Consider the following 25,546-nt stretch of genomic DNA (forward strand, 5'->3'; position numbering starts at 1 on the left):
CTTCAGCTGGGTCCTCATGCGCAAAGCCGGGCTTGTTCCTTCCGGAGTATTCAGCTTCAGAGCTGGGCTGGAGCGATTCGTAAGCAGAGGCTCGAACGCAATCCTTCCAAGGCAGTTTTGCAATCTCAGGAGGACGCTGCTGACTAAGCCGGGCTCGGCCATGCAAATAAATCTCCTTCGCCCGCCTCTGCAAAATCCCGACTAACGGCCTAAGAACTGGCTCGGGCGGCTAGTAGCACTGATTTGCGAGCACAGACATGTTCCCACACAGCAAGCAACCCACAGACACCTCTCTGCACGGCGCCGGACACGCAAGGTGCATGGCTCCGCAAAATCCGGCACTGGTGCAACCCTGCTGTGGGCGCACGGCTGCATGGGGGGCATCAGCCGAGCCGTGCAGAGGGGTGGGCAATGGATTCTCCATGCCACCGGGCCTCTGTCCAGAACCCAAACTGTCTTGGTCTTTTCTCGTTTGGTCCGAAGAGCGAATCGCCAATGGGAGTCGCACCTCGGAGGTGTCTGACCACCCGGCTGGGCTGAGTGAAGCCCCCCGGAGCCCTCAATACACATGCAATGACCCCTGGCTAAGCTGGCAGCAACAACTGAATCTGGCACCTGCTGGCACTTGTTTACATGGTGGGGTAATGCGCTCCGCAGGTGTGGTTTCCAAAGCACACTAACGCGCTGGGCATGAACTGGGCAGTGTAGACCCTGCTGACGCGCTGTAACGTAGTGCAGTTTGAAACAGCGCTGCATTAAAGCGCACCAGGCAACCTTTAGCGCACCCCAGCAGGGGCTCCACGGACCAACTAATGTGCAACCCCTCCATGTGTTTTAGAAATCACACCCCATAAAGCGAATCACCCCGTGTGGACAAGGCAGAGATTTTGTCCTAGTAGAACCCCGTGGGCCGGGGGTGGGGTGATTTTTACTCAGAGTTCTACCAGTACAACGCCTTGTGTGGATGCAGTTAAACTAGTATAAAAGTGCTTTATACCAGGATAGCTTATACCCCTCCCCAGCTGGGACTAGCCCCAAGTCTGTGGTGTGTGCCCCCCATCCCTCTTCCAGAGTGGGCAGCCCCCAGCGACTGCTTCCAGCTTGGGTTCCAATGCCCAACGCACTCCGGGCAGGTCAGCTTGTCTGCACGGCAGCGTTACCTGAGTTGGCACTCAAGCGGGAGGCTGCTGTTAATTTGAGGTGGCCGGCCAGAGCGGGAGTATAGGGCCATATCGGAGTGAACACAACTCATCAGCTGCTAACGGGACGCTCTGTAATGTGGACGCAGGTTAGCTCCACTCGAGCGCGGCTTGTCTTCCAGTGACGGTCTCTGCATTGCATCTAGAGGCTGTGGGGTCAGTCCCAACTATGTATTACCGTGTCGATTCTCCAAATGTCGTGCAAATGATAAAGTGAACCTGCGTGTTCCCTGCTCCACACAAGAGTTTACGGTCAATGGAAAGTATTTTAAAAAAACCCGCACATTTTATTAAAATCGCAGAACAAATTTTCCTGGAACCCAGGAGCAAACTCAATTCCATTGGACTGTCGGCCGTTTTAATCTTAACAGCAATTTTGAGAGAAGGCAAAAGGCCTTTGATTTCCATCAATAAATATAAAAAAATATAATAAATTACATTAAAAAAAGTGAACACTGACAGACTAGCAAAGGGCGTCTAGCGAAACGCAAAGGCGCGCAGGGTGGGGAGCGGAGTGGAAGAATAAATAGAGAGAAGGAAAATGGTTACATGACCTTGGGCACAGCTATCAACCGTCATCTGCAAAGCCGCTCCGCTCGCTACCAGAGGAATGTCAAATTTAAGGCACTGGCATCTGCCCTTCTCTTGTGGCACCGACAGGAGAAAAAAACCTACTTAGCAGAAGGTTTTTGATACAGCCAGTTGCTTAAAAAGCAAACGCACTGGAGCGGCGTCTCCGTGCCCAGCAAAAGGAAATCGATCGAGCCAGGCTTCGGGTCACCCTGGTCAAGATGTGGGTTCCCCTGCACCTGGAAACTTGGTTGTTTTGAAGTTTAAACTGAATCACTTTATTTACTATAAATCTTCATCCTCTTATAAAGAGCAAAGGAAAAATCAATGTTGCTTTGTCACAGCAAAGTCCCGGCCTACCCTCTGCTTAGAAATGGAGGCCGTTCTGGAAAATCCACATACTCCTGCCAGTCAGGAGAGGGTCAGCACAGCAGGGAACGAAAGACAAGCGGAAGGAGCCCCGCTCTGCTTTGGCCGGCCCTGTGCAAGCAGCAGGCGGGGGAAGAGTTCGCCACGGGCCTCCTCTGCAAGCACAGAACCTGCCTGACATCCGGCCACGAGGCTGCACGCAAGGCAGCTGGAGCGCTTTCCAAAGATGGCAGCTGGTGCCCTGGCCAAAGCCAAGGAGGGCGGTCCTTCCGAACAGGCTGCAGTCTAGCGCCTCCCCCTGGAGCCAGCTACCATCGCACAGCAGCGGTTGCACGCAAGAGACCACCCAATACTAATCATCATCATATCAGCAATAAATAAAACTAACTGCTGTGGAGGTATAATTGGTACAAGATGGCATGAGAGACTGGCTGACTCCGCTCTGGGCACTGCCATCCAGTCGGTCGGTGTCCTCACAGGCTCTTGGTTGGGGACGATGCCAAGCACACTTCAATTCTCCACTTCAAGTATTTCCCGGTTTGCACAGCCGCTGAGTGTCGCTTTCTCTCCCGCAGTGATTCCTTCTCCACGCGGGTGGCGAGGCTGCCTGGGCTGGGGCCGGCTCCTGCTCAGATCGGGATGCCAACCATGCTCACCTGCTCCTTCAGCCCCAGCAGGCTATAGGCGATGCGTTTCTGGTGACCCGGCAGGCGCACCCCGATTTTCTTAATGTCGCTGGGGAACAAAAAGGCAAAGGGGAATGTCAGCAGGGCGCAGCCGCGACCACGATGCGCGAATGCCAGGTGCGGGCGAGGGCCTCCCTTTCGGTCCGAGCTGGTTTGAGCGGCTATCCACAAGGGGAGAAGGACTCAGCCCGCATTTACCAAGCGGCCATGAAAGCTGGCCTAGCAGCCCGAGCGTGTGGGGCGTGGCCAAGGAAAGGGGGCGGGGCTGGAGTGCGGCTGTGCCCCTGCCATCCCTGTCTGGTGCATTACACCCCTGGCAGAGCTGAGAGCAGCCTTGAGGCTGCCCTGAACTAAGCAGCAGACGGTGTTGAACTGGTTTCAAGACCAAGGAGCCACCTGCACCTCTTGGGACCACCACTGAGGACTGGCACCCACCCTGCATCGTCACGATCTCCCCCTGCCCTTTCTTCTTCCCCGTCCCTCTCTCGTCTTCTCCTTCCCCCCCCGACCCAGCCTGATCCTTCCCTTAGGACAACTGCCGATGGCCCGCTCCAAAGCTAGTGAAGCCAAGGGAAAGACTCCCAGGCTCCAGTGAGCTCTGGGGGAGGCCCCATGTTCCCGGCTGGAGCTTGGAGAATCTTTCTCATGCCCTGTCCTGACACTGCTTCCTTTTGGCAGCCCCAGTGCTTGAACAATAAGGGGAGGGCAGGCCAGCCTGTCTGTTAACGAGCCTCTCCCTTGTTTCCCTGTAAAGCCAGTTAATTACAGGGTGCGTGTTCGGATCGGCAGCACCTCTTGAGACATCGCTGAGCCACCTTGTGGGCTAGGGCAAGGCCAGTGGAGAAAACAGGCAGCTCCGCACACCTCCACAGGGAATTAACAAGGGTAATTAGTCTCGTTCGGCTCCGCAGCATGTCTCCAGGCCCTTCACAAAGGGAGCTTTGTCCTCATTGGGGAACCCAGGTGGGCGGGCGTGGCTTTGCCAGTGGTCACAGGCACGGTGGAGCCAGGAACCAGATCCAACCCCCACCCTGCCCAGTGCTATGCTCTAGCCACTAGACAATGCTGCCTCCCTACAGACATAGAGGGACAGGCCAGCTAGTCTGCCTTCCAGCCTTGGAAATAGCCAAACTCCGCCGGCCTTGCTGGCAGCCCAGGAACACCGAGAGGCCCCAACAGAAATCCAGCGCCAGACTCAGCCCTTGTCCTGAACAGCTTAGGATAGAAATGGAAACTGAGGCACCGGGGGCAGGAGGGAGGGGAGGGGCTTGACCAGCAGGCTGGTGGCAGAACTGGTAATAGAGCCCAGGTCTTCTGAGTGCCACTCTAGTGCCCTGACCACTAGGCCACCCTGCCTTCTCTGCATTTAGAGCAGGCACGCTGCAGGGAAAGGCTCCCCGGGCTGGGCGGAAGAGGAGAAGCCCCTTGGGCTTAGTTGAGCCAGCTTTGTTTAGGGAACGTGATGTTCTGCAGCTATCCCCGGATGCTCCCCCCCATCCCCGTCCCTGGGGCGTACAGAAAACATTCCCAGCCTGGTCCAGCAGCCAGCCAGCCCTGCTGTTTACACAGGCTATATTTATCCTACAGGGCTTGGGCTGTTGTTATTTCCTGGGGGATGAGGATTTGGAGGGGGGAGGAAAGGAAAAGAGGGCCCCCCCTCCTTCCAAGAGTGGCTGGAGGGGAACAGGGGGGGAGATTACAGCGCTTCTCCCTTCTGGGTGACTCTGAGCGGGGTCCCAGCGTGGAGAGGGACGCGGCTTCCCGCGGTTCTGCCAGGAACTCAGGCCCTCAGGCTGTGGGGTTGGGAGCAGGGAAGGCGGAGGGGCAAAACTGAGCCCAAACCACCAACTCCAAGGAAAGAGAGAGCCCGAAGGGGGGCTCCATTCCCCCACCTCGGCCCCTGGTACCTCACCCGCGCCTGGCCCAGCGGGACGGGGGCGACGCAGAGCAGGGAGGGGGCAGCGGTTAGCACCATGCAGTGCCACACAGCAGCTCTGGGCTCAGCTCTCTGGGCCCAGCCTCCCACTTCTGGGTCCAGCCGGAGCTGGGAGCGCTGGAGAAAGATGAAATTCCGGGGGCGGGGACCTAGCACGTGCCCCCGCTGCCTGATCAGGGACAGCTGACGGGATCCTGCCCTCCTTGGGCAGAAAGCAGGTAGGGCTCGGGGGGAGGTAATGCCAGTCGTTGACGAGGGCAGGAGAACGACGCTGGCAGGGAACCAGAGGTTCCACCAGGGGAAAAGGGACAGCTCAGCCCTGGAGATAAGAAGAGCAGCTCAGTGGGCATCAGGCCCTACATACCAGCCCAAGGGGGACTCCGGGGCCAGGCCCAGTGCTGCCCCCGGGTCAGAGCTCTCTCCCCCACACCCAGGACTCAGGCCAGTCCCGCTGGCTGGCAAGGATCAGCCTGACGGGGCTTTGAGAGCCAGGAAGTGATCTGACTCCTTTCCGAGTGCCACAGGCAGAGACAATCCAGCTCGCGGTAGGTGCCCGCTGCAGCCCAGCTAACCTGCCCAGCGCTGGAATGCCCAGGACCCGCTCTGCCCTGGCAAGACACTAAGCAGCCAATTTGGGAAGCTGGTGCATGCATCCGCCCGCGGGTGCCCGGATCAGACCCAGGCCCTGCCCTGGAAGCTCTCAGAGGCGGGGCCTGCCAGCGAGCGGCAAAGGCAGCGGAGGGAGGAGTGTGACTCACTCGTTGCTCATCTGCACCACTTTCTCGATGGCGTTGTAGCCGCCCGACAGGAAGTTCTCCGTGTACTGGTTCATCTTGATGGAGTCCAGCCACTCGGAGACGGTCCTGAAGGGAAGGCCCTCCGAGCCGCTGGTGCTGGGCAGGCGGATGGACACCCTGCGAGGACACAAAGCCCCCAGACGTTAGCGTCCCGTCTCCCCTGGGCAGGGCAGCAGCTGGGCGGGGATGGATTCCTCTGCCCAACACCCTGGGCAGTTAGACCAAGACATGGGGGCAGGTACCTGACAGGTCACTTCTCCTTCCTCCACGAGCCACACGGGTAAAGCACATCCCTTCCCCCGGCACCCCCTCTGCAGGGAGAGTCGCACTTCCCATCCCCAAGGTAGGGGCATGCTTCCACCCCCCCCGCCACGCCTCCCTTTCATCTCAAAGGCGTCAAATCCCAGGGCTGATGAGCGGACGGCACGCTCTAAGGGACTGAGCACAGGGCCGGGAGCCAGGATCCCCGACGTTCTAACCCAGCACCACCACCAGCTCGCTGGGTGACCTTGGATAAAGAGCTTGAGCCGTGCCTCAGTTTCCCCATCTGTCAGAGGAAGGAGGGGGTAACAAATCCCCGGCGGCTGGGAGGGTTAATTGCATCGTGTCTGTAAAGGGCTGGGTCAGTGTGAAATGCTTTTTAATTATTGTTCATTGTTAGTCTGGTGGGGGCTCGCTGGGCCCAGCCGCTTCACAGCTTTCCCAGGGGCTCAGCTTCGAGGGGATCCCTGTGGGAGTGATGGGGGAGAGATGCCATGGGGGAGCCCTGGCTGCCTGCTTGCATGCTACAGTGGGAGGGTTCCAGCCCCTGCCAGTCTGTGCTCCCCGCGACCACTTCTGCTGCCCCATGGGCCTGCCCCAAGTCCAGCCTTGGCGCGGGCCTGTTGGCTCAAGGGCTGGTTTCGGCCCTGCGTCCCCGACACTTGGTCCGAGCCCTGCCCCCAGGCACCAGCCAGCTGGCAGCCCCTCCCGTTAGCACCACCTGGAATGCCCAGCGAGGATGCCCAGACCCCAAGGAGCCCAGGGCTTCACCTCCCTGCAGCAGCCTCCTACCGGTGCCACAAAGCACTGGGGGACGCCGGCGCGCTGCACCCAGCCCGCTCTTGCTTTCCCAGCTCCTGTTGCGGTGCCCACCCTCTGCAGGCCACCGCCCTGCAGAAACACCCTCCCCGATAGCCAGCGCTCCCTGGTCAGGCCCGTCTTCGATGGTACCAGCTGTACACGACTCAGTGTCTTGTCATCAGGAAGCAGAAGTGGCTTGGACCAACTGCCTCCTGCTGTCCTGGTTTGCGAACCCCCCCTCCACCCAGAGGAATCCCTGGCTGAGCGGGGGCCGGGGCCCGGCGGGTGGGCTCCGGACCAGGGGCAGGCGGAGAAGGCTGGTGACCAGCTGCCTACCGGGGGTCGAAGTCTGCCAAGGTCTTGAGCGACTCGGGGGCCCGGATGAGCTTGTCGAGGATGCTGACGATGTCGTTGAACTTGGGCCGGCGGCTCCGCTCCTGTTGCCAGCACTGCATCATCAGCTGGTAGATGGCGGAGGGGCAGTCCATGGGGGCGGGCAGCCGGAAGCCTTCGTTGATGGCTTTCATGACCTGCCGAGGGAAGGCGACCGGAGGGTGAGGGACGTGGCCTGCGGATCAGCGGCACCCGCCTCCCACGCGCTGGCAAGGCAAACGCCGCTCGCTCTGGGCCCTTCCTTGCAGTCAAGGGGGTGGCCTCCCAGCTCGGCGCATGCCTGGTGCTGCGGAGAGCTGCCCGGACCCCACCCATGGCGTGTGGGGCAGGCGGGCGGGGAGCTCTCCCATAAATCCCTGGCTGGACAGGGAGCGTCTCCTTGTCTCCTGCTCTGAGAACGGACACGTGGGTCAGACCATCCCAGAGAGCCCCACGGGGGCTCAGAGTGCCTCGTTCATCGCCCGCCGAGCAACCCAGGCTGTGCCCGGAGCGCACACCAGGCTGGCTGCAATGGTACAGCCTGGGGGCTCTGCTCTGTAAGTGGGGGCCTCGTGCTGCCCATCGTGGGGGCTCAGGACAGCCCCTTGCCATGTTAACCCCACCCACTCCAGATGCCCAAGGAGGCAGCACTGTGGCACTGCCAGGCTCACAGCAGTGCGGGCTTCCCCCGCGCTGCCCCGCGACCTGTTCCCCCCCGGCCCTAAAGAGGAGCTCGGTCTTCACGGCCAATTCGCTCCTTGGCCCCGCAGCTGAGATTGCTGGCCACGGCGGTAGGCTTTGTCCTGTGGACACGTGTTCCCCCCCCCAGTGCATTTCACATGGGCCACAAAGGGCCATCAGACGGAGCAGCGTTTCACAACCAAGCCAGGCTGGAGTCTGGTGCCTAGCCCGTCCCAGGTCTCTCGGATGTCCAAGCCCTTCCAGAAGGGTGATGGATGGTGGAGAGACAGACAGACAGACAGACACTGTTTTATCCTTCCCCCAGGCCCTTTGAGACGCGCCCGTTGCGTTGTCAGTGCCGGGGCAGCAGGCACAGCGAATAGCCGGCGCGTGGGGCCGGATCCCCACTCTAGGGACATGCAGCGCCCATTCCCGGGGGAGCCCGGCAGTCCATCCCCATCAGCGCCATTCAGACACAGGCAGGCCGGGCTTTGCCAGCTGCGCTCACCTCGTGGTTGGAGAGCTCCCAGTAGGGCCGCTCGCCGTAGGACATCACCTCCCACATGACGATGCCGTAGCTCCACACGTCGCTGGCCGAGGTGAACTTCCGGTAGGAGATGGCTTCCGGGGCCGTCCAGCGGATGGGGATCTTGCCGCCCTGCGAGAATCACACAGCCCAGGGTTTGACACTGCTGCCTGCCTGCCCCATCCCTGGCTGATGCCGAGGGAGGCTGCGACCCACGACTGGCCATGCCGGAGCTCGCTGGACCCAGAGGGGGCTACGCAGGGGGCGGCACCGGCAGGGCCCAGACCAAGCCGAGCTCAGGCTCGAGAAGCAGGGCGGGCTCTCAGCATGGCCACGCTCCTTGCTGGGTATGTGGAGGGGGGGAGAATTTCTCTGACATCCCATCAGCCCCAACCACCATGCCCACTTAGTGTAGGTCCTACGCCAACAACGGGGGGCAGGCACAGGCCATGGCTGCAGCCCCTCCCTGCCGGAAAGAACTCAGCTGCCCCCAGCCCAGGGGTGTGTCCGCCCACTGTGGCGGACGGAGCACTTACGCTGGTGGTGTACGTGGCCTCGGGATCATCTTCCAGGACGCGGGACAGGCCAAAGTCGGACACCTTGCAGACCAGTTGGCTGTTGACGAGGATGTTGCGGGCAGCCAGGTCCCGGTGCACGTAGTTCATGTTGGCCAGGTACTTCATGCCCGCGGCGATGCCCCGCAGCATACCCACGAGCTGGATCATGCAGAACTCACCGTCCTTCTCCTGCGTGACGAGAAGAGAGCTGCTCAGGATGGTAAGGGGTTAAGCCGACCGCCTACCCCGCATGCACTGTGCTCCTATCACCATCTCACAGTTTACATGGCTCCTTGAACCCAGAGCAGGCCACAAGCTATAGCGATGCCATGCAGCCAAAATGCAGCCACCTCTGGGGTGGAGGGTGGCTGCCCATCAGTGCACAGCACAACAGTGTAGGCAGAGGGGGTGAATCATGGCACAAATCCAAACTCAAAGAAAGGGCTGGGAGATCTTTAACACCCATGTGGAACCCCAGGAGTTACGGGTTTGACTCCCCTACAGGACACTGCATGTAAATCTATGGGCTTGACTGTCCCCTTGCTGCACCTGCAAAGGATTGTGGGATATGGTGGTTTGTGGGTTGCTGAGCAAAAAATATTGAAGAACACTGGGTTAGACAGTCCGGCTCTTTTTCTTATTAAAGTCGTGGTAAAAAAAAATGAGACGTTTAAAGAGCCAATTCCCTTCCTCGTATTCCAGCTCACATGGTTCGGATCAGGGGCATTCTGACAACCCAACGGACTTTGCATCACTGGTGCAGCTCGTTTACTTTGCATTTTGCTCCGCTCCAGACATGGCCCGTTTCGTCGGTTTCACTTCCCATCTGGGATGCACTAGCCCGGGGCGGAGATGCCAGGGATGCAAAGGCTGTAGGGGAGAGTTCCGTAGACTCTCATCCTCCCACACGCTTACGACTATTTCAGCTGAACTGAAAAAGCAAATAACGTTCACCCTGAGTGTTAAATCTTGGTGACTCCCTTCCTTGTTATTGGACAAAACCTAAATCCGAGGGCCTGGCCTGCACTTCTCGACAACGTCCCTTTAAAAATGGGTGGGCCTGGCTAGGACTGAATTGTGCTTCTCCTCTCTCTGTTCATGAACGACAGCACCTACCCGCAGGAACTTGTCCAGGGCTCCGTTCTCCATGTACTCAGTGATGATCATGAACGGTTTGTCTGAAAAGAGAAGGGTAAATCACGAGACATCCTGGGAGAGCTCCCTCCCCCAGGCCCCAGCACCGCCTGGCGACAGCCCACGGATGTTTGTGCACGCAAAGCAGGAAGGGGAGCTGGGTGCTGGTCATGGGGCGGAGAGGTGGCTGGAACAGCCTCCCAGGAGAACAAGCCCAGATAAGGTGATCAAGATTCCGCCCAGCATGGACGTCATCTGCGCTGATGGGCACCTGGCAGGGAACATGACTGGGAAAGGGTCATGCTTGCGGGAGGGGTCTACTCCAGTGTGTCTATAGCCAAGCCCTGCCAAGCCAGCCGCCACATTCTGCTTCCGGCAGTTGTTCTGGTGTAACCCCAGGATTCGGGTGCCTTTCGGTAGGAATGATCCTGGTCAAAGTCCTGCAGTGAGGGGCGAGGGGATTTTTTGAACAGTGACTTTCCCTGAGTCGCCCCCAGCACAAACCTTGCCATTTTTGCAGCTGAATGAGCGCTCTTGGCAGGAAAAACAACTGGTTGTCAGGTGAAAAGGGACCATGGGGGGGCGTATGGCATGGGAAGGGGGGGGCGGGGGATGCTTACATTTGGAGACGACGCCCTCCAGCCGGATGATGTTGTGGTGGCAGAATTGGCCCATGATACTGGCCTCGCTCAGGAAGTCGATGCGCTGCTTCTCCGTGTAGCCAACCTTCAGGGTCTTGATTGCCACCGGGATGTCCTTCTTCCCGTGTTTCAGTGTCCCCTTGTAAACTTCCCCGAACTCGCCTGGCAGGAGGAAAGGAGGAAGAGGGTGACCCTCCTGAGGGTACTGGAGACCTGGGCATGTCCACCGCTGTGCGATGCAAAGGCCCGTCTGCCTCTTCTCTGGAGGGAAAACCCCTTCAACTACTGGCTGCACCAGGAGGCCGTGTCCCTCCTACCCCAATCACAGCCTGCTTGAGGAAGGCGGGCCCCACCTGCACCAGCCACTGGCAGCAGGAAGAGGGAGCGACCTACCTGCACCGATCACCTTCTGCCGGGTGATGCACGAGGGGTGAATCTCAGTTGTAAATTTCAGCACCGCCTGGTTGGGGTCTTCGTAGGTGTGGGGGTCCACGTAGGTCTTCAGGGGCTTCAGCTGTTCTGTGGGGCAGAGGGAGGGAGGGGACATATGGAAGCAGGCATGAGGTTGGGACTCCAGACCCCAGCGAGATCTCATGCTACTGAAAGTACAGTTCCACTCATGGCCATTTGAAGCCCAGCCGCCCCGGCGTGCTCAGCCCAACACCCGTTTCCTCCCCCTGCTGCAGGCAGGGACTCCGCCGACGTCAGGCTGGCAGCGGGGGGCGGGGTCTCCCTTGAGCCCGCACAGACATTTATGGGTCACACTCCGGGTTCCTGTTCACTCACTGGGCTTGGCTGTAGCCCCAGGGCTCCAAGGGCCCCGCAGCCGAGCTACACCCTGCACAACCACCACCGGGGACCCACGCTAGGGCCGTTCTTCAGCAGCGGGCTGTGGGGCCAGCAGGCCGCTCACAGGGGGCCGGGGGCTTGTAGGGTCACATTCTGCCCAGCCCCTGCATGGTCAGGTGAGGAAAGACACACGGACTGTGCTGGGTCTGCCCACCACCTTGCGGGGGAAGCACTGTCCCTGCCTCCAGGGGTACAGGGGCCCTGTCTTCATGCTCCCGGCCCAGCTGAGCACATGCTCTAAGGGGCACATGCTCCCTGCCACACTCCCTGGCGCCTGTCCGACCCAGCTCCCACTGGAGTCTCTCACTCACCAGACTTGGAGAAGTAAACGTCCTCAGACGACTGACGGGCCCGTGAGCGCCTTCTCCTACAACAACAAGGAGGGTTAGGCCTGGAGACGCTCCCCACTGCATCCCGAATCACATGGCCAGCAGCCCCCCGATGAGAGAACATGCCAGACAAGCTCATCTCCCCCACATCCTTCTTTGCTGTCCTGAAGAGACCCCAGATCGATCCAGCCCCCTGCCCTGCCTCTTAATATGGGGGAACAGATCCCGGGGGGTCCTGCACTCAGTCCTTCCTTTGGCAAAGTCCCCAGTGACGCCCAGTCTGGGTAACCAGCGAGTAACGGCCTGAGGGCCTTGTGGAAACTGACTAGTCTGTTTCATTTCTGTCTCTGGTCAGTTTCACATCCGGGCTCTCCTGCCATGGTGTCTGGGTTGCAAGAGGTCGGTTCCTCAAGCAAACATTTCGGTTCCTCTTACACAACCTAAGCTGGACCCAAGCCGGCCCATGTACATCTCAGCAGCCAATGCCAGGCCAGCAGCAGGAATCACATGGTAACACGCCTGGGCTGGCAGCAAGGCACAGGTTAGCTGCCTGCAATACTGCCCCCTCCACACCTCCAGGCAAGTGGGCGCATTGGCTGTGGGGGAAGGGAGGTCCAATGGGGAAGGGACAGGCAGCCGCTCCTGGGCAATGGATGCCTAATGACAAAGGGGGGGGGGGATCCAAATACCTTCGGTGAAGGTAGAGGGCGACAGCTACCACGAGCAGTATCAAAATGATCCCAGTGATAGAGCCGCCGACCGCGGCTGCCGTGTTCATGCTCTGGGAGCCTGCAGGAGGAAGGAAAGACGGTGAAGGAAGCCACGGGGAAACTAACCACACATTCCCAGCATGGCTTCTTACTGGCCGGGCTCTGCCCAGGCCTCTCCAAGGGTGGTGGGCGGTAGTGGGGAGTCCCTTGGCACCTGAGATTTAGCAATGTCCAGGCAGAGAGAGCGCTTGCTCCCTCTGTCACTCTCGGCTCCCTTCATTCTGATCTCTGCCCTGCACTGAGGGTCGGTAAGTTTCGAAGGTGGGATGCAAGGAGAGGCAGAGTTGGAAGCCGCGGGTGGCAAGTGATCAGAGCTGGGGACTCAGAAACAGGATACTTGAGTTCTATTCCCATAGTCTCTGCTATTGACTCGCTACGTGGCCAGGGGCAAGTCACGTCGCCTCCCCGTGCCTCAATTTCCCCAGCTGGGAAATGGTGGTAGTAACAGCGGGAACTGCCCCTCCTTCACATACTCACCCTCAGCACGCGTCTCAAACTCATACTCCATGCTGTAGGCCCCCTGGCCTTCTTGTGTCAGGGCCTGGACCCGCACCAAGTACTTGGTGCCCGGTGTGAGCTTGGAGAGGGTCACCGAGTTCCCTTCGGAGCGCAGGACCGAGTAGCTGTTCTCATCCATCTTCAGAAAGCAAAACACACAACCCCCACCACAAAGATCAGCAGCCTCGCGGGACCAGGCAGCGCCCCAGAGCCCAGCCGGGGACGGGAGAGGGCGAGCCAGTGACAGCATCAGCCTGGCTCAAGGATCAGCGGCTGAGGCCAAGCCAGTGAGGACAATCTGGCTTCACTACCAGGCCCCCGCAGTGACCTGATGTCCCTCTGAGTATTCCTGGAGGCCACTCCAACAGCTTGATTCATGCTGTGGCTTGTGCATCCGAGCCAGGCCCTCCCCTTCCAACTGGCTCCATGGGCAGAACCACTAGGAAGCTGTGGTCCCCTCTCCCTTCCCTCCAAGCCCAGAGGGCGTGACTAGCTCGGAAAGTGAACGGCCAGCACTACCTTCTTGCTGTAGGTGACCTCGTACTTCCAGACGCGGCTCTGCTGCCGGGGCTGGACGGTCCAGGAGATGCTCAGGCTGGTTTCAGTCTGGCTGTCCAAATTCACCGATGTCACCCGGGGAGGCTCTGGCCAATGGAGAAGAAGGCGACGGTCAGGTGGGTGCTAGGAGGCGTGAAGCCATCACCTCAATCATCGGGTGCAAGGATGCCGGGCCCAGACAGAGCTGCCCATACACCGGCATGGCCGGTCCAAACATCTAACTACACACCAGTGCGTTTGCTTTGCCGTACTCACCAGCGGATGGTCTCCTCTGCTGCACAGGTGACTTCAGCTGCTTTACCACACCCCATCTAACCCCGTCTCTGATGCCTGCCGAGCCCCGTCAAACCCCATACCTGACATTCATGGCTTTCCCATATTAACCAGTGCACCTCCCTCCTCTGTATATAAATCACCCCCTCCCCCCCGCAAACCGAATGTAACAGGCATGTTGATACAAGCCCACCGGTTATATATACCGACCACCCCTTACCTGTCTGGTTGACGCTGATGCTCGTAGTGCCATAGCTGCGGCTGGGGCCGTAGGCGGACACCCCGTTCCTGGCCTCCACGGTGAAGGTGTAATTAACATGCGGCTCCAGGTCGCTGACGGTCAGAGACGTCCTGGTCAGCCCCTGGGGCTGGTCCGAGTAGCGGATGCTGCTGTCACAGGGCCGACACTCCCCCGACTCCGGCCAGCACTGCTCACACGTGATGCTGTAGGTGATGTCCTTACGGCCCCCCGTGTCGCGGGGCGGGGACCAGCGCAGCTGCACCTTGGCGCCCAAGCCGACGGCCATGACATTGTGGGGGGCAGAAGGGGGACCTGGATGGGGGAGGGGAAAGGTCATGGGTCATGGTGCCAAGGGCATTTCCTTTTGGGGGCAGGGTAAAGAGAGCACATGGATCCCAGAGCAGAGAGGCGCTGGAGTGACGAGCTTGGAGCTTCTGGAACTGGAGGAGGGAGACCCAGCCGACATGCCCCATCCCCAGCCCTGGGGAACGGCAGCCAGATCCATCCCCCGTGGCTGCCCCCGCCAATATATTCGCTGTTTGAATGACGTCACTATAGGAAGTGCCGCCCTCAAAAGCGCGGGACGGGGCGGGACTTCCTGTCATTTGGGGTGTTCCCCGGTGGGCGACGAGACTGAGTTCATCCCAGCTCTCAGGGGTGGCGCTCACTGGGCTGGTGTGACCCGGGGTCGAGACTGGGCTGTCTCATCCCCAGCCTGCCGATTCACAGCCTCACGAGGATGAGCGGGAGGGGCATTATGTGGGCCACGTGAGAGAGTTGAGAGGCGGGCGGTCTGGCTCTTAGAGCTGGGGACTGGGAGGCAGGACTCCTGGGTTCTAGTCCCAACTCTGCCATTCGCTCACTGTGTGACAATGGGCAAGTCACTCGACCGCTCTGTGCCTCAGTTTCCCCACTTATAAAACACCGGGGAGCCCTTACCCACGCTGAAAGCACTAATGCTCACAAAGCGCTCTGAGATCCTCAGGGGTCAGTACTATTCTAGATGAGCAGAGAGTTACTATTACAGGTCAGGAAAATGGAGCAGGCTCTGACCTGTCCTGGGGGCAGCTGGGGTGGGAATGTGGGTGAGAACAGCGGAGGTTTGTCACCACAGCAGGGTCTCATACTTACGGGTGCAGGGAAAAGACACTGGATCCTCTGCCGCCCGGAAATAGCCTTCCTCACATGGGCACGAGGTGGAGCCTTCAGGAGAGGAGAGCGTGTGGGGGGGACACTTGGAGCAGGCATCACCGGAGATGTCCGGCTTGAAGGACCCAGCAGGGCAGGCTGCGAGGGGAGAGCAGGACACAGGTTAGGCAATAGGGGCACTCATGGGGGTAACACCCATTCACGGCCCTGAACGTGCAGCTGCCAACTCATCCTACTCCCGCGGAGCCTCCCCAGAGCCTGGCCTGACCCCCTGCGACCCAGGAGAAAGCAGGAGATGCAAAGTGATGGAGGAAACACAGGAGGGACTGCGAGAGGAGATGGTGACCAGGGGGTCTGCAGATCCCGGGGATAGCTCCTCAGACAGCCTAAGAACCAGGACGCTGGGAGGTGGTGTTGCAGTTAGGGGGAAGGAAGCAGTGTGGGGCACTACCATGGATTTGCACAGCCTCCAATGCTGGCCCCCCAAGGCATGTGGATGGGGTTGTATGTTTCCAGGCGGGGGCAGGGTTGGGGGCTTCCTTTCTAAAAGTAACTGACAGCCATGATGTAAGCATGGAGACCAGCTTGGGTGGGGGACAGGGCTGGACTTTCCGAGGCCTGGGGTAGGTTTAGCTTTCGGTGCTAACCTCCCCCCTCCAGACGCAGATCTCGGGGCAGCTCTGCAGCCTCAACTCCTGCTCCCCTCAATCCCGGCTCCGGCTCCCACAAGGCAGACGGGGGAGATCCCCCCTCTGTGCCTGCCCAGCCTCCCCTCCGGTATTATTAAAGGGACAGGCCGACAGAAGTTTCCAATCCAAGACCAACACCTTCCTCCCCCAACCTGGCACTTCAAACTTCTCTCCTCCAGTCCTGCAGCCAAGGCCGGGACGGGGGACTGCTCAGGGCGCCCACCTGAATGAGCAGCCGCTGACTGACGTGAGGATCCCGCTCTCCCGAGGAGCTTAGCTCGCTCCCTCTGCAGCCCCCAGCGTAGGAACGGATCCCAGAAACATGCAGCGAGAGGACAGCGCTTAGGCGGTCAGCTCTTCGGGGAGGGCAGTATCTTCACATTTGCACAGAATCTAGCATGATGGGCCCCCACTGTCTGCTTGGGGTCTTGACCGTAATGCCAACCAATCATCATCATGCTACAGCGAACAAGCCTATGGCTCAGTCTGTCTGAACTCCCCTTCAGAGTCCTTCCTCCCACAGCGATGAGAAAACTTTATCTAAATGCAGGAGAATGTGGCTGACAAATCACAGAAATTGGCCAGGGGGAATCAGGGGCAGATATGGAGCCTCAAATTAATTTTCACTCGGTTTTGGGAGGTAACACAGTCCTCGTCCACACACTGATTTTATCCTGCTTTAACCCTGCCAGTTAGAGGGGCGACTTTTTACCAATATGGTTATACCAGTACAACCCCCAGTGTGCACACAGTTGTACCAGCACAGACGTGTCTTGTACTGGTGTGCCTTTCCCCCCTTCCCTACAGCTATACCAGGCTACGGCACCTTTCTACCATTATGGCTACGCACACAAGGGGGTGGTACCGCTGTAACTAGACGAGTTTCAAACGGATACAGTTAAAGTGTCACAAGAACTGTGTAGACAAGGCCTTATCTCAAGGTGATGGGGCCCCATCGGACAACAAAGGGCTAAGCCCCCCCCTCCGGGATTGTTTGCAGATTCAATTAGTTTTTTTTCTTTGGTATCTTTAAACAAAGAGAGTAGCAGGGGTGGGGGGGAGCCTGACTCATTCCCCATCTGATCTGGGTTTTCCACAGGAACCCAATTTCCGCCTCCTCATCCCACCCTAGGCTATGGGGGTTGCTTCCTCCACTGTTCCGAAGAGGAAGCGGTTTCAGAAGCCACACAGCGGCGTGGCTTTTCAGGAAGGCCCTTTCCTCCGCTCTGCCCGGGGCAGTGACGCTGGGCACTGATTCCCCCTCTCGATTGTTGTGTTTCTTTAATAAAAACACAAAGATCTCGACCAACTGGTCAGACGGCCCTGGTCCGAGCGCCCATCTGCAGGCAGCTAAGCAAACAAGGGGCCTGCGGGCCTGCCCAGCGGTGCTGTGCCCGCAGTGGTGGAGGGTTATGGGGAAGGGGTGTTGTAGATGTTCACAAGCCCCTTCCCCCACAGCAGCTAAGTACCCCTCCAGCCCTAATGTTAGGAAAGTTTCCCCTCCTTATTGCCTCTTTTCCTGGGCTGTTAAAGAAAAACAACACCACTTCTCCCAAAGCGAGGCTGCCCCGATTTCATGTGTGGTCTCCGCTTGCCCTGCTTGGTGGCTTTGGCTGCACCTTGAAACAATAGGGCAGTAAACCTGTCAGGATTTCACTGGTGTCCAGAGGCTGGCTTCCTTCCCCAGAGCAGGGGAGGAGTGGGAGGGGGCAGGAGGGACCCTAGGCCTCTCTGGAGCAATTAGACTTCTAGGAATTAACTTCCAACTATTAAACACTGATAGATAGATGGGGTGGATGGGGATAGATAGATAGATAGATAGATAGAGTGTATGGGGACAGATTACAGATAGATGGATAGATAGATAGATGCAGAATGCAGGGTCTGACTCGCTCAGACCCCTGCGAGTTGCCCAGGGTACGGACTCCTCCTTGTGTTCCCTGGACGGAAGGAGGGGGTGAAGCTTTCATGGAGGGGGGGTGAGGACTCTGGCAGCAGGAGGAGAGGCTAAGAATATCTGTGTTTATTCCTAGAGATAAACTCCTTTGTTTCCTGCTCGCTGGGCTCCCTTTCACAGAGGCCAGCAGGCTCCAGCGCTGCTCCCGGAGGTCAGAGAATCGCTCTGCACAAAGGGCAAATTCCATTCTCCATCCCCGCCCCGCATCTTTGGCAGGAAGCGCCTCCATCCGACCAGGGAGAGATCACAGGGGCAGCTCACAGGCACGTGGCAAGTGGCCAGGGGAGCAAGGTGCTCGCTGGCCTGCCCGGAGGGCGAGGAAGCCAGTCAGGTTGGGAGCCACTGCCGGGATGTGCGGCCCTGCCAGTGACACCGACTGGCCGGTCCCTCCCTCCCTGCCCCCAGGGCACGCCACAGGCACTCAGCCCCTACGGGCCTGGGGGCAGAATCAGACAGACAGTGATGGGTGCAAAGCACACAGACCGTCCTCACACTCGCCACGCAATGCCAGAAACGACGCCCCATTTTAAGTCCAGCTTCCATGGAGGGCCTCCAGGAACTGAGGCTCCTTGAGGGTTCATGGTCCCACAGCAGCTGGGGCCTGTCCTACCCAACCTTTGGGGTAGCCCCCATAACATTGTGTCCTTCCTCAGGACCCAGAGCCCCAGGCAAATGCTGTGAGTTGGTTAGGGGGGTGGGTGGGATTTGTGTGGAACTGTTACTTCCTGGTCACCCACGCTCTGCCCATCTGAAAGCCTCCTGGGCTCCCAGGCAAAGCGCTAGTGAACCCAGCTGCCATCGTTCCTACAGGGGTGTGTGTGACCCATAGAGATTACAGGTCCCAGCATGCAATGCTCCACCCACCGCCAAACAAAGGGGCAGCCCAGGGGGACGCCAGCTTCTATCGTGCAGTGCTCCACCGTGATACCGGCGGACTGCACCAGTGGGCAGCCATCCTGCACTGCATGCTGGGGCCTGGAGTGTCTGCAGGCTGCGCCACTGGGCTCAAACGAAGGGGCAGCCGCGCTCTGGGTGCTGGATTTCTGTGAGCCACACCTGGGCATCACGGTCAGGACTCCCTCTGCCCCAGGCAGCAGGGGACCCCCAAAAGGCCAAGGACACCCACTGCAGGGCCTGTCAATTAAGCACGTCTGACTCACCGCCAGAGACAGCGGGGCCTGCCTGGGACAAAGGGAGGCGTCAGCCCGCACGGGTCCCAGTCCCAAAGGGCCGTCTGACTTAATGAGGGACACCATCAGCAGGCGGGGTCCCTGTCCCCCCCACCTCACCACACACACACACACTTCTGCAGACACAATGCCTCCATTCAGCCAGCATAGAGAGCTAGTGTCTGCACTGGGGAGGGGGTGCAAACCCTTAGCAAGTCTTGTTTTCCCAGGATGATGGGGGGTGGTGGATGGGCTGGCGGGAGGAAGGGGAAAACACAAGCAAGGCATGAGAGGAAGACGGATGGAGTGTGGCTGACAAACAAGACCGTGGGGGAGGGGGAAGCAGGCACCGTGCTGCCCAGGAGATGAGGGGAGACATCTGTCAATGCCAAAGGGTCGGGGGCTCGAGCGGGTGGCACCGGCCTGGCACGGGACATGCCCTGGGGAATGCTAGTGCAACTACACTCTGCACATGTGCTTTGGCGCCCAGGCACTCTCCGCTGGGCCTCACTGTGCAGCTGGCACCTGGCTACCAGGGCACTGGGGCACGCAGACTCGGGGGCATGGGGGGCAGGATGAATGCCAGGGGGAGCACGGCAGGGCCCTGCCCTAAAGCTTCTCTCAGCGGGCCAGGGAACAGAAAGGGGGCACTATGCATATCCCTTTGCGCAGCTGATGAAGAAAGAATGAGGAGGAGCGGAAAGGAGCAGAGCCCCGCCCGATGTCAGCATGGGGCGGTTTGGGTCTTGGCTGAGGACAGTTCCCCTGGCCCGCCCCATCCCACTGCAGGGAGCCCACCCGGGAGCTGCCGCTCGCTCCCCTCATGTACCAGCTGGAGGCAGAGGGGACAGGAGGGCAGCAAGAATGCTGTCACCATGGCGACCCGCTGGGCCTACATCACGTCAAGCCTGGCCTGGAGGGAAGGGGGTACCAGGTCTGCAGTTCTGGGGTGACCTCCGCAGCCAGGGAGGGGCCAGAGAGCCCTCTACGGGCCGGGGAGAGGGAGAGGCATCTGTATGAACAACCCTTTCCCTTTGGTTGTTGGCTTGGGAAGGGGGGACAGAGCGCCTGCGGTGCTGGAAGGCTCCTTATCTGGCTCTCCCCGGAGCGCACGTGGGCGAGGGCTGGAGATCCGGCACTGAGCACCGCTTTAGGCAATCCCCTGGATTATCTCCCCTCACATTCCTGACCCCAACAAAATGGAGGGGGCCCCTCCCCCAACCCTTTATCTCCCCGCTTTGTTTCATTCCCTTCCTCTCCGCCCCCGCGAAGGCTGAGCTCTGCAGGGAATGGGGGCTGGCCGCAGATGTGCCCCCCGTCATGGCATGTTCTGTGAAGGCCCCTCTGCTCACAGCACCCCCCCTAGGCAAACTTGAGGGGGGGGTGCACCCCAGCTTACTGCTTTCCCATCACCTCTTACCCGGCTGCTTTCCCCCCTGGACTAGCAGGTCCAAGGCTGGCTGTGGGGGTGCCCAAGGCCATCGCTAGGATCCCAGGGTAATACTGGTGCCCAGCGCCCTCCACTCCCACTGACAGCAGCCGTGGCTGGCTCAGCACCGGGCGGGGTCTGAGTTGGCACAAAGCTCCCTTTAACTTCGGGGGTCTACGTCCCAGGCCCTGCCAGGTGGCCAGCGCAGGGTCTGACCTGCTGTGCCCTGCTCCAGGGCAAGGTCCCCACAACTCAGGGGCAGCTGACCAACCTGTGACATGGTTGGACTGGGTTTGTGACAACCCTGGACTAAGCCAGGCATGGCCCAGGCAGGGGTGGGACAAGCTTCCCCACACAGCTCTGCCATTCCATATCTGGGCTCCCTGCCAGCGCCCCTCAATCCCGACCCACAGCCCCTGGCTATCCCAGCCCTTGGCTCCCCACATAGCCCTGCCGGCACCCCTCAATCCCGATCCCCAGCCCCCAGCTATCCCAGCCTTGAGCTCCCCACCCACAACTCTGCCATTCCACATCTGGGCCCCATGGGGGCAGCTTTTCCAGCGCCCCTCAATCCCAACCTGCAGCCCCCGGCTATCCCAGCCCTGAGCTCCCCATCCACAGCTCTGCCAGCCCCCCTCAATCACACTGAGCTCCCCCCCCCCACTGCTATTGTAGCCCCAGGATTCTCCTGTGTACAAACTCTCTGTTCCCAACTCGGGGGCACACAGCTGAAAGAGCTGCATCTCCAGAGAGATGCCAGCCCCAGTACCCCAAGGCCTTGATCCCAGCCCACCTGCTCCCAGCAGCCGGGGAACCCAGCCAGGAGACAGTGCATCTGGGATGGGAGCTGATGCCCCTTGCAGTCCCCGAACCAGAAGCTGGGGGAAGGCACTTCCTAATGTATTGCTGCTCAGGCACTGTAAGGACACCGCCCCACCCCTGGTCCAACAGCCCTGGGCCCGTCCCTGAAGGTCCCCGAGCACACCTTCCCCTCCAAGAGTAGGGCCGAGACCAACAAACTTGAGTCACTTGTGACCCAAGGCAGATGCCAGTACAGCTGTCGGGGGGAGGCTGATGCATTGACCTGTCAAGCTCCCGCTCCGCACAAGGGAAGCTGGGGAGGACATGGAGCCCCAGGAACCTGCGGTTTGAGGTCAGGAGGCTCCTGCTGGCTGCAGAGCTGGCCGAGGCCTTACGAAGACGGGAGGGCCTTTAGCAGCCCCCCGGGCTCAGCAATTTGGGGTGGGAGGGGGCAGCTCCCTTCCCCCCCATCCCGGCCCCCTCTGCCTGGCCAGGGGGCTCTTGGGCCATGTGGGGGCTCAGCACCACCCTCACCCAGCTGGGCTGGAGGGAGCCGGGCGGCCACGGCAGGCGGAGAGGGCGTAGGCCCTGCACGGCCCATGAGCCCCACCAGCTGGGGGGGCTGAGCCGCAGGTGCTGGAGCGGCAGCCCAAGGGGAGGGGAACGGCTGGATCAAAGCAGCTCTCAGTCGTGACATAACCACAAGCGCTCCTGCAGGCTGCCCCACGCGCACAACACCCGGCCGGGGGATCCCACCGCGCCAGCCGCTAACGCGCGAGAGCTCCCCGCGAGGGCAGGGCTCACCCATGGCACCGTAACCCCCCTCCTGTGGGGCCGGCGAGGCCCTGATCGAGGGACAGGGCCAATCCAGAGCCCAGATGCGGCTCAGGCCCCCGCAGGGCTCCATGCTCCTCTCCTCTCTCCCACCTGGCGGAAGATATTTCTCAAGCCCAAGGCAAGGAGCTGACAGCAGCTGGGCGGCTGAGGACTGAACGGGCTGCGGAGTCTCCCCTAAGGGGATCCCTCTGGGCGCGGGGGCAGGGGCATGCCAAGCTGCTGCCTGTGCTGGGTTTGTCTGGGGAGGGGAGGGGGGGCGGCAAATAGACCCCCAGGGCCATCAAGCCAGCACTGCACTGGGGTGTCTCTGGGGGAAGCACTGGGCTGGGAAGAACAGCCCCAGCACCTGGCAGGATATGGCCTGGGTGTTCAGCCCCCTCCCTCACCCCCACCCCACTGGCTGCATCCCCATAAATCAAACCCTTCCCTGCTCCTTGACCTGGGGGACCCCAGACTCCCCCGAGCTGTTGAGGGTCGACAGCAGGTATGTGTGTGTGTGTGTGTGGAGGGGGGTCAATTCCACCCTGCCAAACTCTGAGTTCCCCCCACCCCCCGGCACCACTTTCCGCATTGCCGGGGTTTATCCCGCCGGCCCCTCTCCCACTGCATTCCTCACCACTCATGTCATGAGGGAGCTGCCAGGCCGGCACAGGCATCTGCTCCATGGCCGGACCCCCTGCCCCCTCCCCCACTGCTCCCAACACTGATGCCTATTGTTTAGGAGGGTTTTATCAGGGAGGCTCAGATCTCTGCTCTCGGGTTCCCTGGTGCCCTCCCGGAGCAGGGAAACAGCCTCGAGACCCGGCCCAGTGGGGTGCCCCCAAGGGGGAGCGGGGCAGAGAAGAGCATGAATGGAAATAGATGCATTTGCCCAGGGCTGGGAGAGCGGGGTGGGGTGCGGGGCAGGGTTGAGGGCCATCAGCAGAGCTGGGTGGGGAGCCCAGGGCTGAGATACCATGTGGCCACAGGCCCAGGGCTGGGACACCGGCAGAGCTGAATGTGGAAGCCCATGGCGGGCAATAACAGGGGAGGGGAGGGCTGCAGGTTGGGACTGGGGGGCACCACCACCGCTGAGTGTGGGAGCCCACAGCTGGGAACAGAAGTGGATGCTACGGATCAGGACTGAGGGTCACTGGCAGGGCTGTGCATGGGGCAACCTAGAGCAGGAGCGGAGGGTGCTGGAGGCCAGGCCTGGCAGGGGGTGAGTGTCTGTACCCAGGGCATGAGGCACTGGGCTCCAAGGCCCTGCGATACCACAGTACCCAGCAGCCTCGTACACACGAGATCTCCCCGCCCCCCACGCGCACCTCCGTCCGGATGCCTTTACCTTTGCAGCTCTCCTCCACCTTCTCGTATCCCGCCCGGCACAGGCACTGCCCGATGGGCACCAGCCATTCCCCGTCCGAGTTGCAATGCATGCTGGGCTCCTCGCTGGCCACCGCATCCTCCACGCACGCGCCTCTGACCTTAGCCAGCGCCTGTGAGTCAGCGCCGGCGATGGTCTCGGGGAAGAGTGCCATGTTCTGCAGCACGCCGGGGCACTTCTTGTAGTAGATGCGGACGGAGAGCAGGGCCACGCAGGCCCCGATGTCCTGGAAGGCCAGGTAGAAACCCTTGCGGCTCAGCGGCCCCACCGTGCGCACCTCCATGTTGAGCTTGACGTTGCGGGAGGCGAAGTCTTCGCGCACGGTGATCTCGTCGGGCGCAATGGTGTCGATCTTCGTGAACTGGCGCTTCTGGAAGTTGGTGCCGTAGTCCACGTCCGACTCAGCGTAGTACAGGTTGAAGGTCTCCTTGCAGGAGCTGGCCCCGCCCGGGAAGCTGTTGCAGTCCCGCACTGTGAACTTCAACTCGATGAAGATGCGCTCAGCCTCGCTGCGGTAGATCCAGTTGGTCCGCAGCCAATTGTCCTGGTCACCTTCCATCACATTGCAGACTGAGTAGATGTAGATGAGGGATTCGTTCATGACATTCTGGAGGAGATCCCACTGCCCGGGGGAGACGAGGGGTTAAATGAGAGCAAAATGGGCTGCCGGGGCTGGAGCCTAGGCACTGCCAGCCCGGCTCCTCTCTCGGATGGTCAGAAGACGGTGCAAGAAACCCTGCAGGGTTCCTGGTTACGTTTCTTCCTGACCCCCTCAGCTGGAGGTTGGCTCACGCCCTGAAGCAGGGAGCTGGGAACTGCCGAACCCAGCAGCTACCTCGGCTCCGCCCTGCAACCGAAGGCAGCCACGGGCGGCTTGATCCCAATACCCAAAACCACTCGCCCCACGCCCGCCCCCTCTGCTGCCTACAGCCTGGCCTCCTACAGACACGCTGCCATTGTCCAGGGACGGATATTGATCCTCAACCCTCCGGTGAGCTCGTCAGGTCAAGAGACCAACCTTGGTTTTACAGATGGAGGAACTAAGGCATGTGGCGGTTCAGGCCCAACATTATTAAGGGGCCTCTGATTCTGGGTGCCCTGCACAAGCCTGCAAAGTGCAAACACAGAGCTCGGACCAAGCTGCCCACTCCCTGCTAGAGCCAGGACTGTCGACCGGTTCTCACCCCAGCCACAGGGGGGGCCCTGCTTCCAAATTATTCCACATGCTGGAAATTAAATTCAATTTCATCCCATTCCTGGGAAGCCTGGCCAGCCAACGACACTCTGACCCACTGCGCTCCTGGACATCAATGGGTATCTTTCCACTGGGAGCCAGATGGGGCTGACAGCCTGGCTGGGGCGGAGGCTGGGGCTGGGAGATGCAGGCGGGGCTGGGGCTGAGGCTGGAGCCAGCCGGGTTCCACCTGGCCCTTGGAAATAGCCGAGGTTTAGCAAACCCAGGGGATTAACTTGTCAGCACAGTCCTGCGTGCACCGGACAATTAACCTCCTGACATGGCCCACAGGAGGGCAGGAGATAGGAAACCTGCCAGGAGAGACCAAAACAAATAACCGCTCGGGTTGGGGCAGGGGGAGGAAGAGGAAGGGGCAGCCAGCCTGGGGGTCTCCGCACTGCTGCAAACAAGGGACATCTGATCCCACCCGGCAGCCCCCTGGCCTGCCCACCAACCCCATGCGACTCCCCCAGGGGCTGGAACATTTCCCAGCAGTCTGGCAGGGCCGGAGAAGAGATTCCCCCACAGCGTGTGTTGAGAGCTCCAGCCGCCCTCCGGCCATCCCCAATGCACCAACCTGTTATGCTGGCCCCCTTGGGCCGAAGCCACTCGCTCCTGCAGCCCCACTGCAGACCTGCCCCTGCTATTCCACCCTTGGGCCTCCCCGCACAGCTCTGCTGATGCCCCGCGACTGGCGCTTAGCCCCTCACGCACTGCGTCCCCCCTGCAATCGGGCGACCGGAGTATAACCCCCCCCACCTCGAGCTCTGCCCCCTGACCAAGGAAACAGGGGGGCAGGCTCTGATCTCAGTGACCGCAGGGAAATCCAGAGCAGCAATAGGACCCTGCCTGATCTCTAGCCTACAT

The 25,546-nt window shown here is 60.4% G+C and overlaps 1 protein-coding gene across 1 annotated transcript in view; it reads right to left on the reverse strand.

Annotated features, from left to right (window-relative positions):
- Nucleotides 1–1,463: 1,463 nt before the first annotated feature.
- The window catches only part of EPHA2 (EPH receptor A2), a 34,707-nt gene continuing 10,624 nt past the window's right edge, over nt 1,464–25,546 (reverse strand). Inside the window, exons 3-17 of the mRNA XM_054009363.1 lie at nt 23,407–24,067; nt 15,180–15,335; nt 14,028–14,360; nt 13,496–13,620; nt 12,956–13,115; nt 12,398–12,497; nt 11,691–11,746; nt 10,924–11,049; nt 10,510–10,692; nt 9,872–9,933; nt 8,735–8,944; nt 8,181–8,330; nt 6,956–7,149; nt 5,519–5,674; nt 1,464–2,873 (exon numbers count right to left, since the gene is read on the reverse strand). Of these exons, the coding sequence (XP_053865338.1) occupies nt 2,768–2,873; nt 5,519–5,674; nt 6,956–7,149; nt 8,181–8,330; nt 8,735–8,944; nt 9,872–9,933; nt 10,510–10,692; nt 10,924–11,049; nt 11,691–11,746; nt 12,398–12,497; nt 12,956–13,115; nt 13,496–13,620; nt 14,028–14,360; nt 15,180–15,335; nt 23,407–24,067 (2,778 nt within the window). The 3' untranslated portion in view covers nt 1,464–2,767. The remainder of the gene's footprint in view (nt 2,874–5,518; nt 5,675–6,955; nt 7,150–8,180; nt 8,331–8,734; nt 8,945–9,871; nt 9,934–10,509; nt 10,693–10,923; nt 11,050–11,690; nt 11,747–12,397; nt 12,498–12,955; nt 13,116–13,495; nt 13,621–14,027; nt 14,361–15,179; nt 15,336–23,406; nt 24,068–25,546) is intronic.

This window comes from Malaclemys terrapin, chromosome 19 (assembly GCF_027887155.1).
Source record: "Malaclemys terrapin pileata isolate rMalTer1 chromosome 19, rMalTer1.hap1, whole genome shotgun sequence".
Lineage (NCBI taxonomy): Eukaryota > Metazoa > Chordata > Testudines > Emydidae > Malaclemys > Malaclemys terrapin.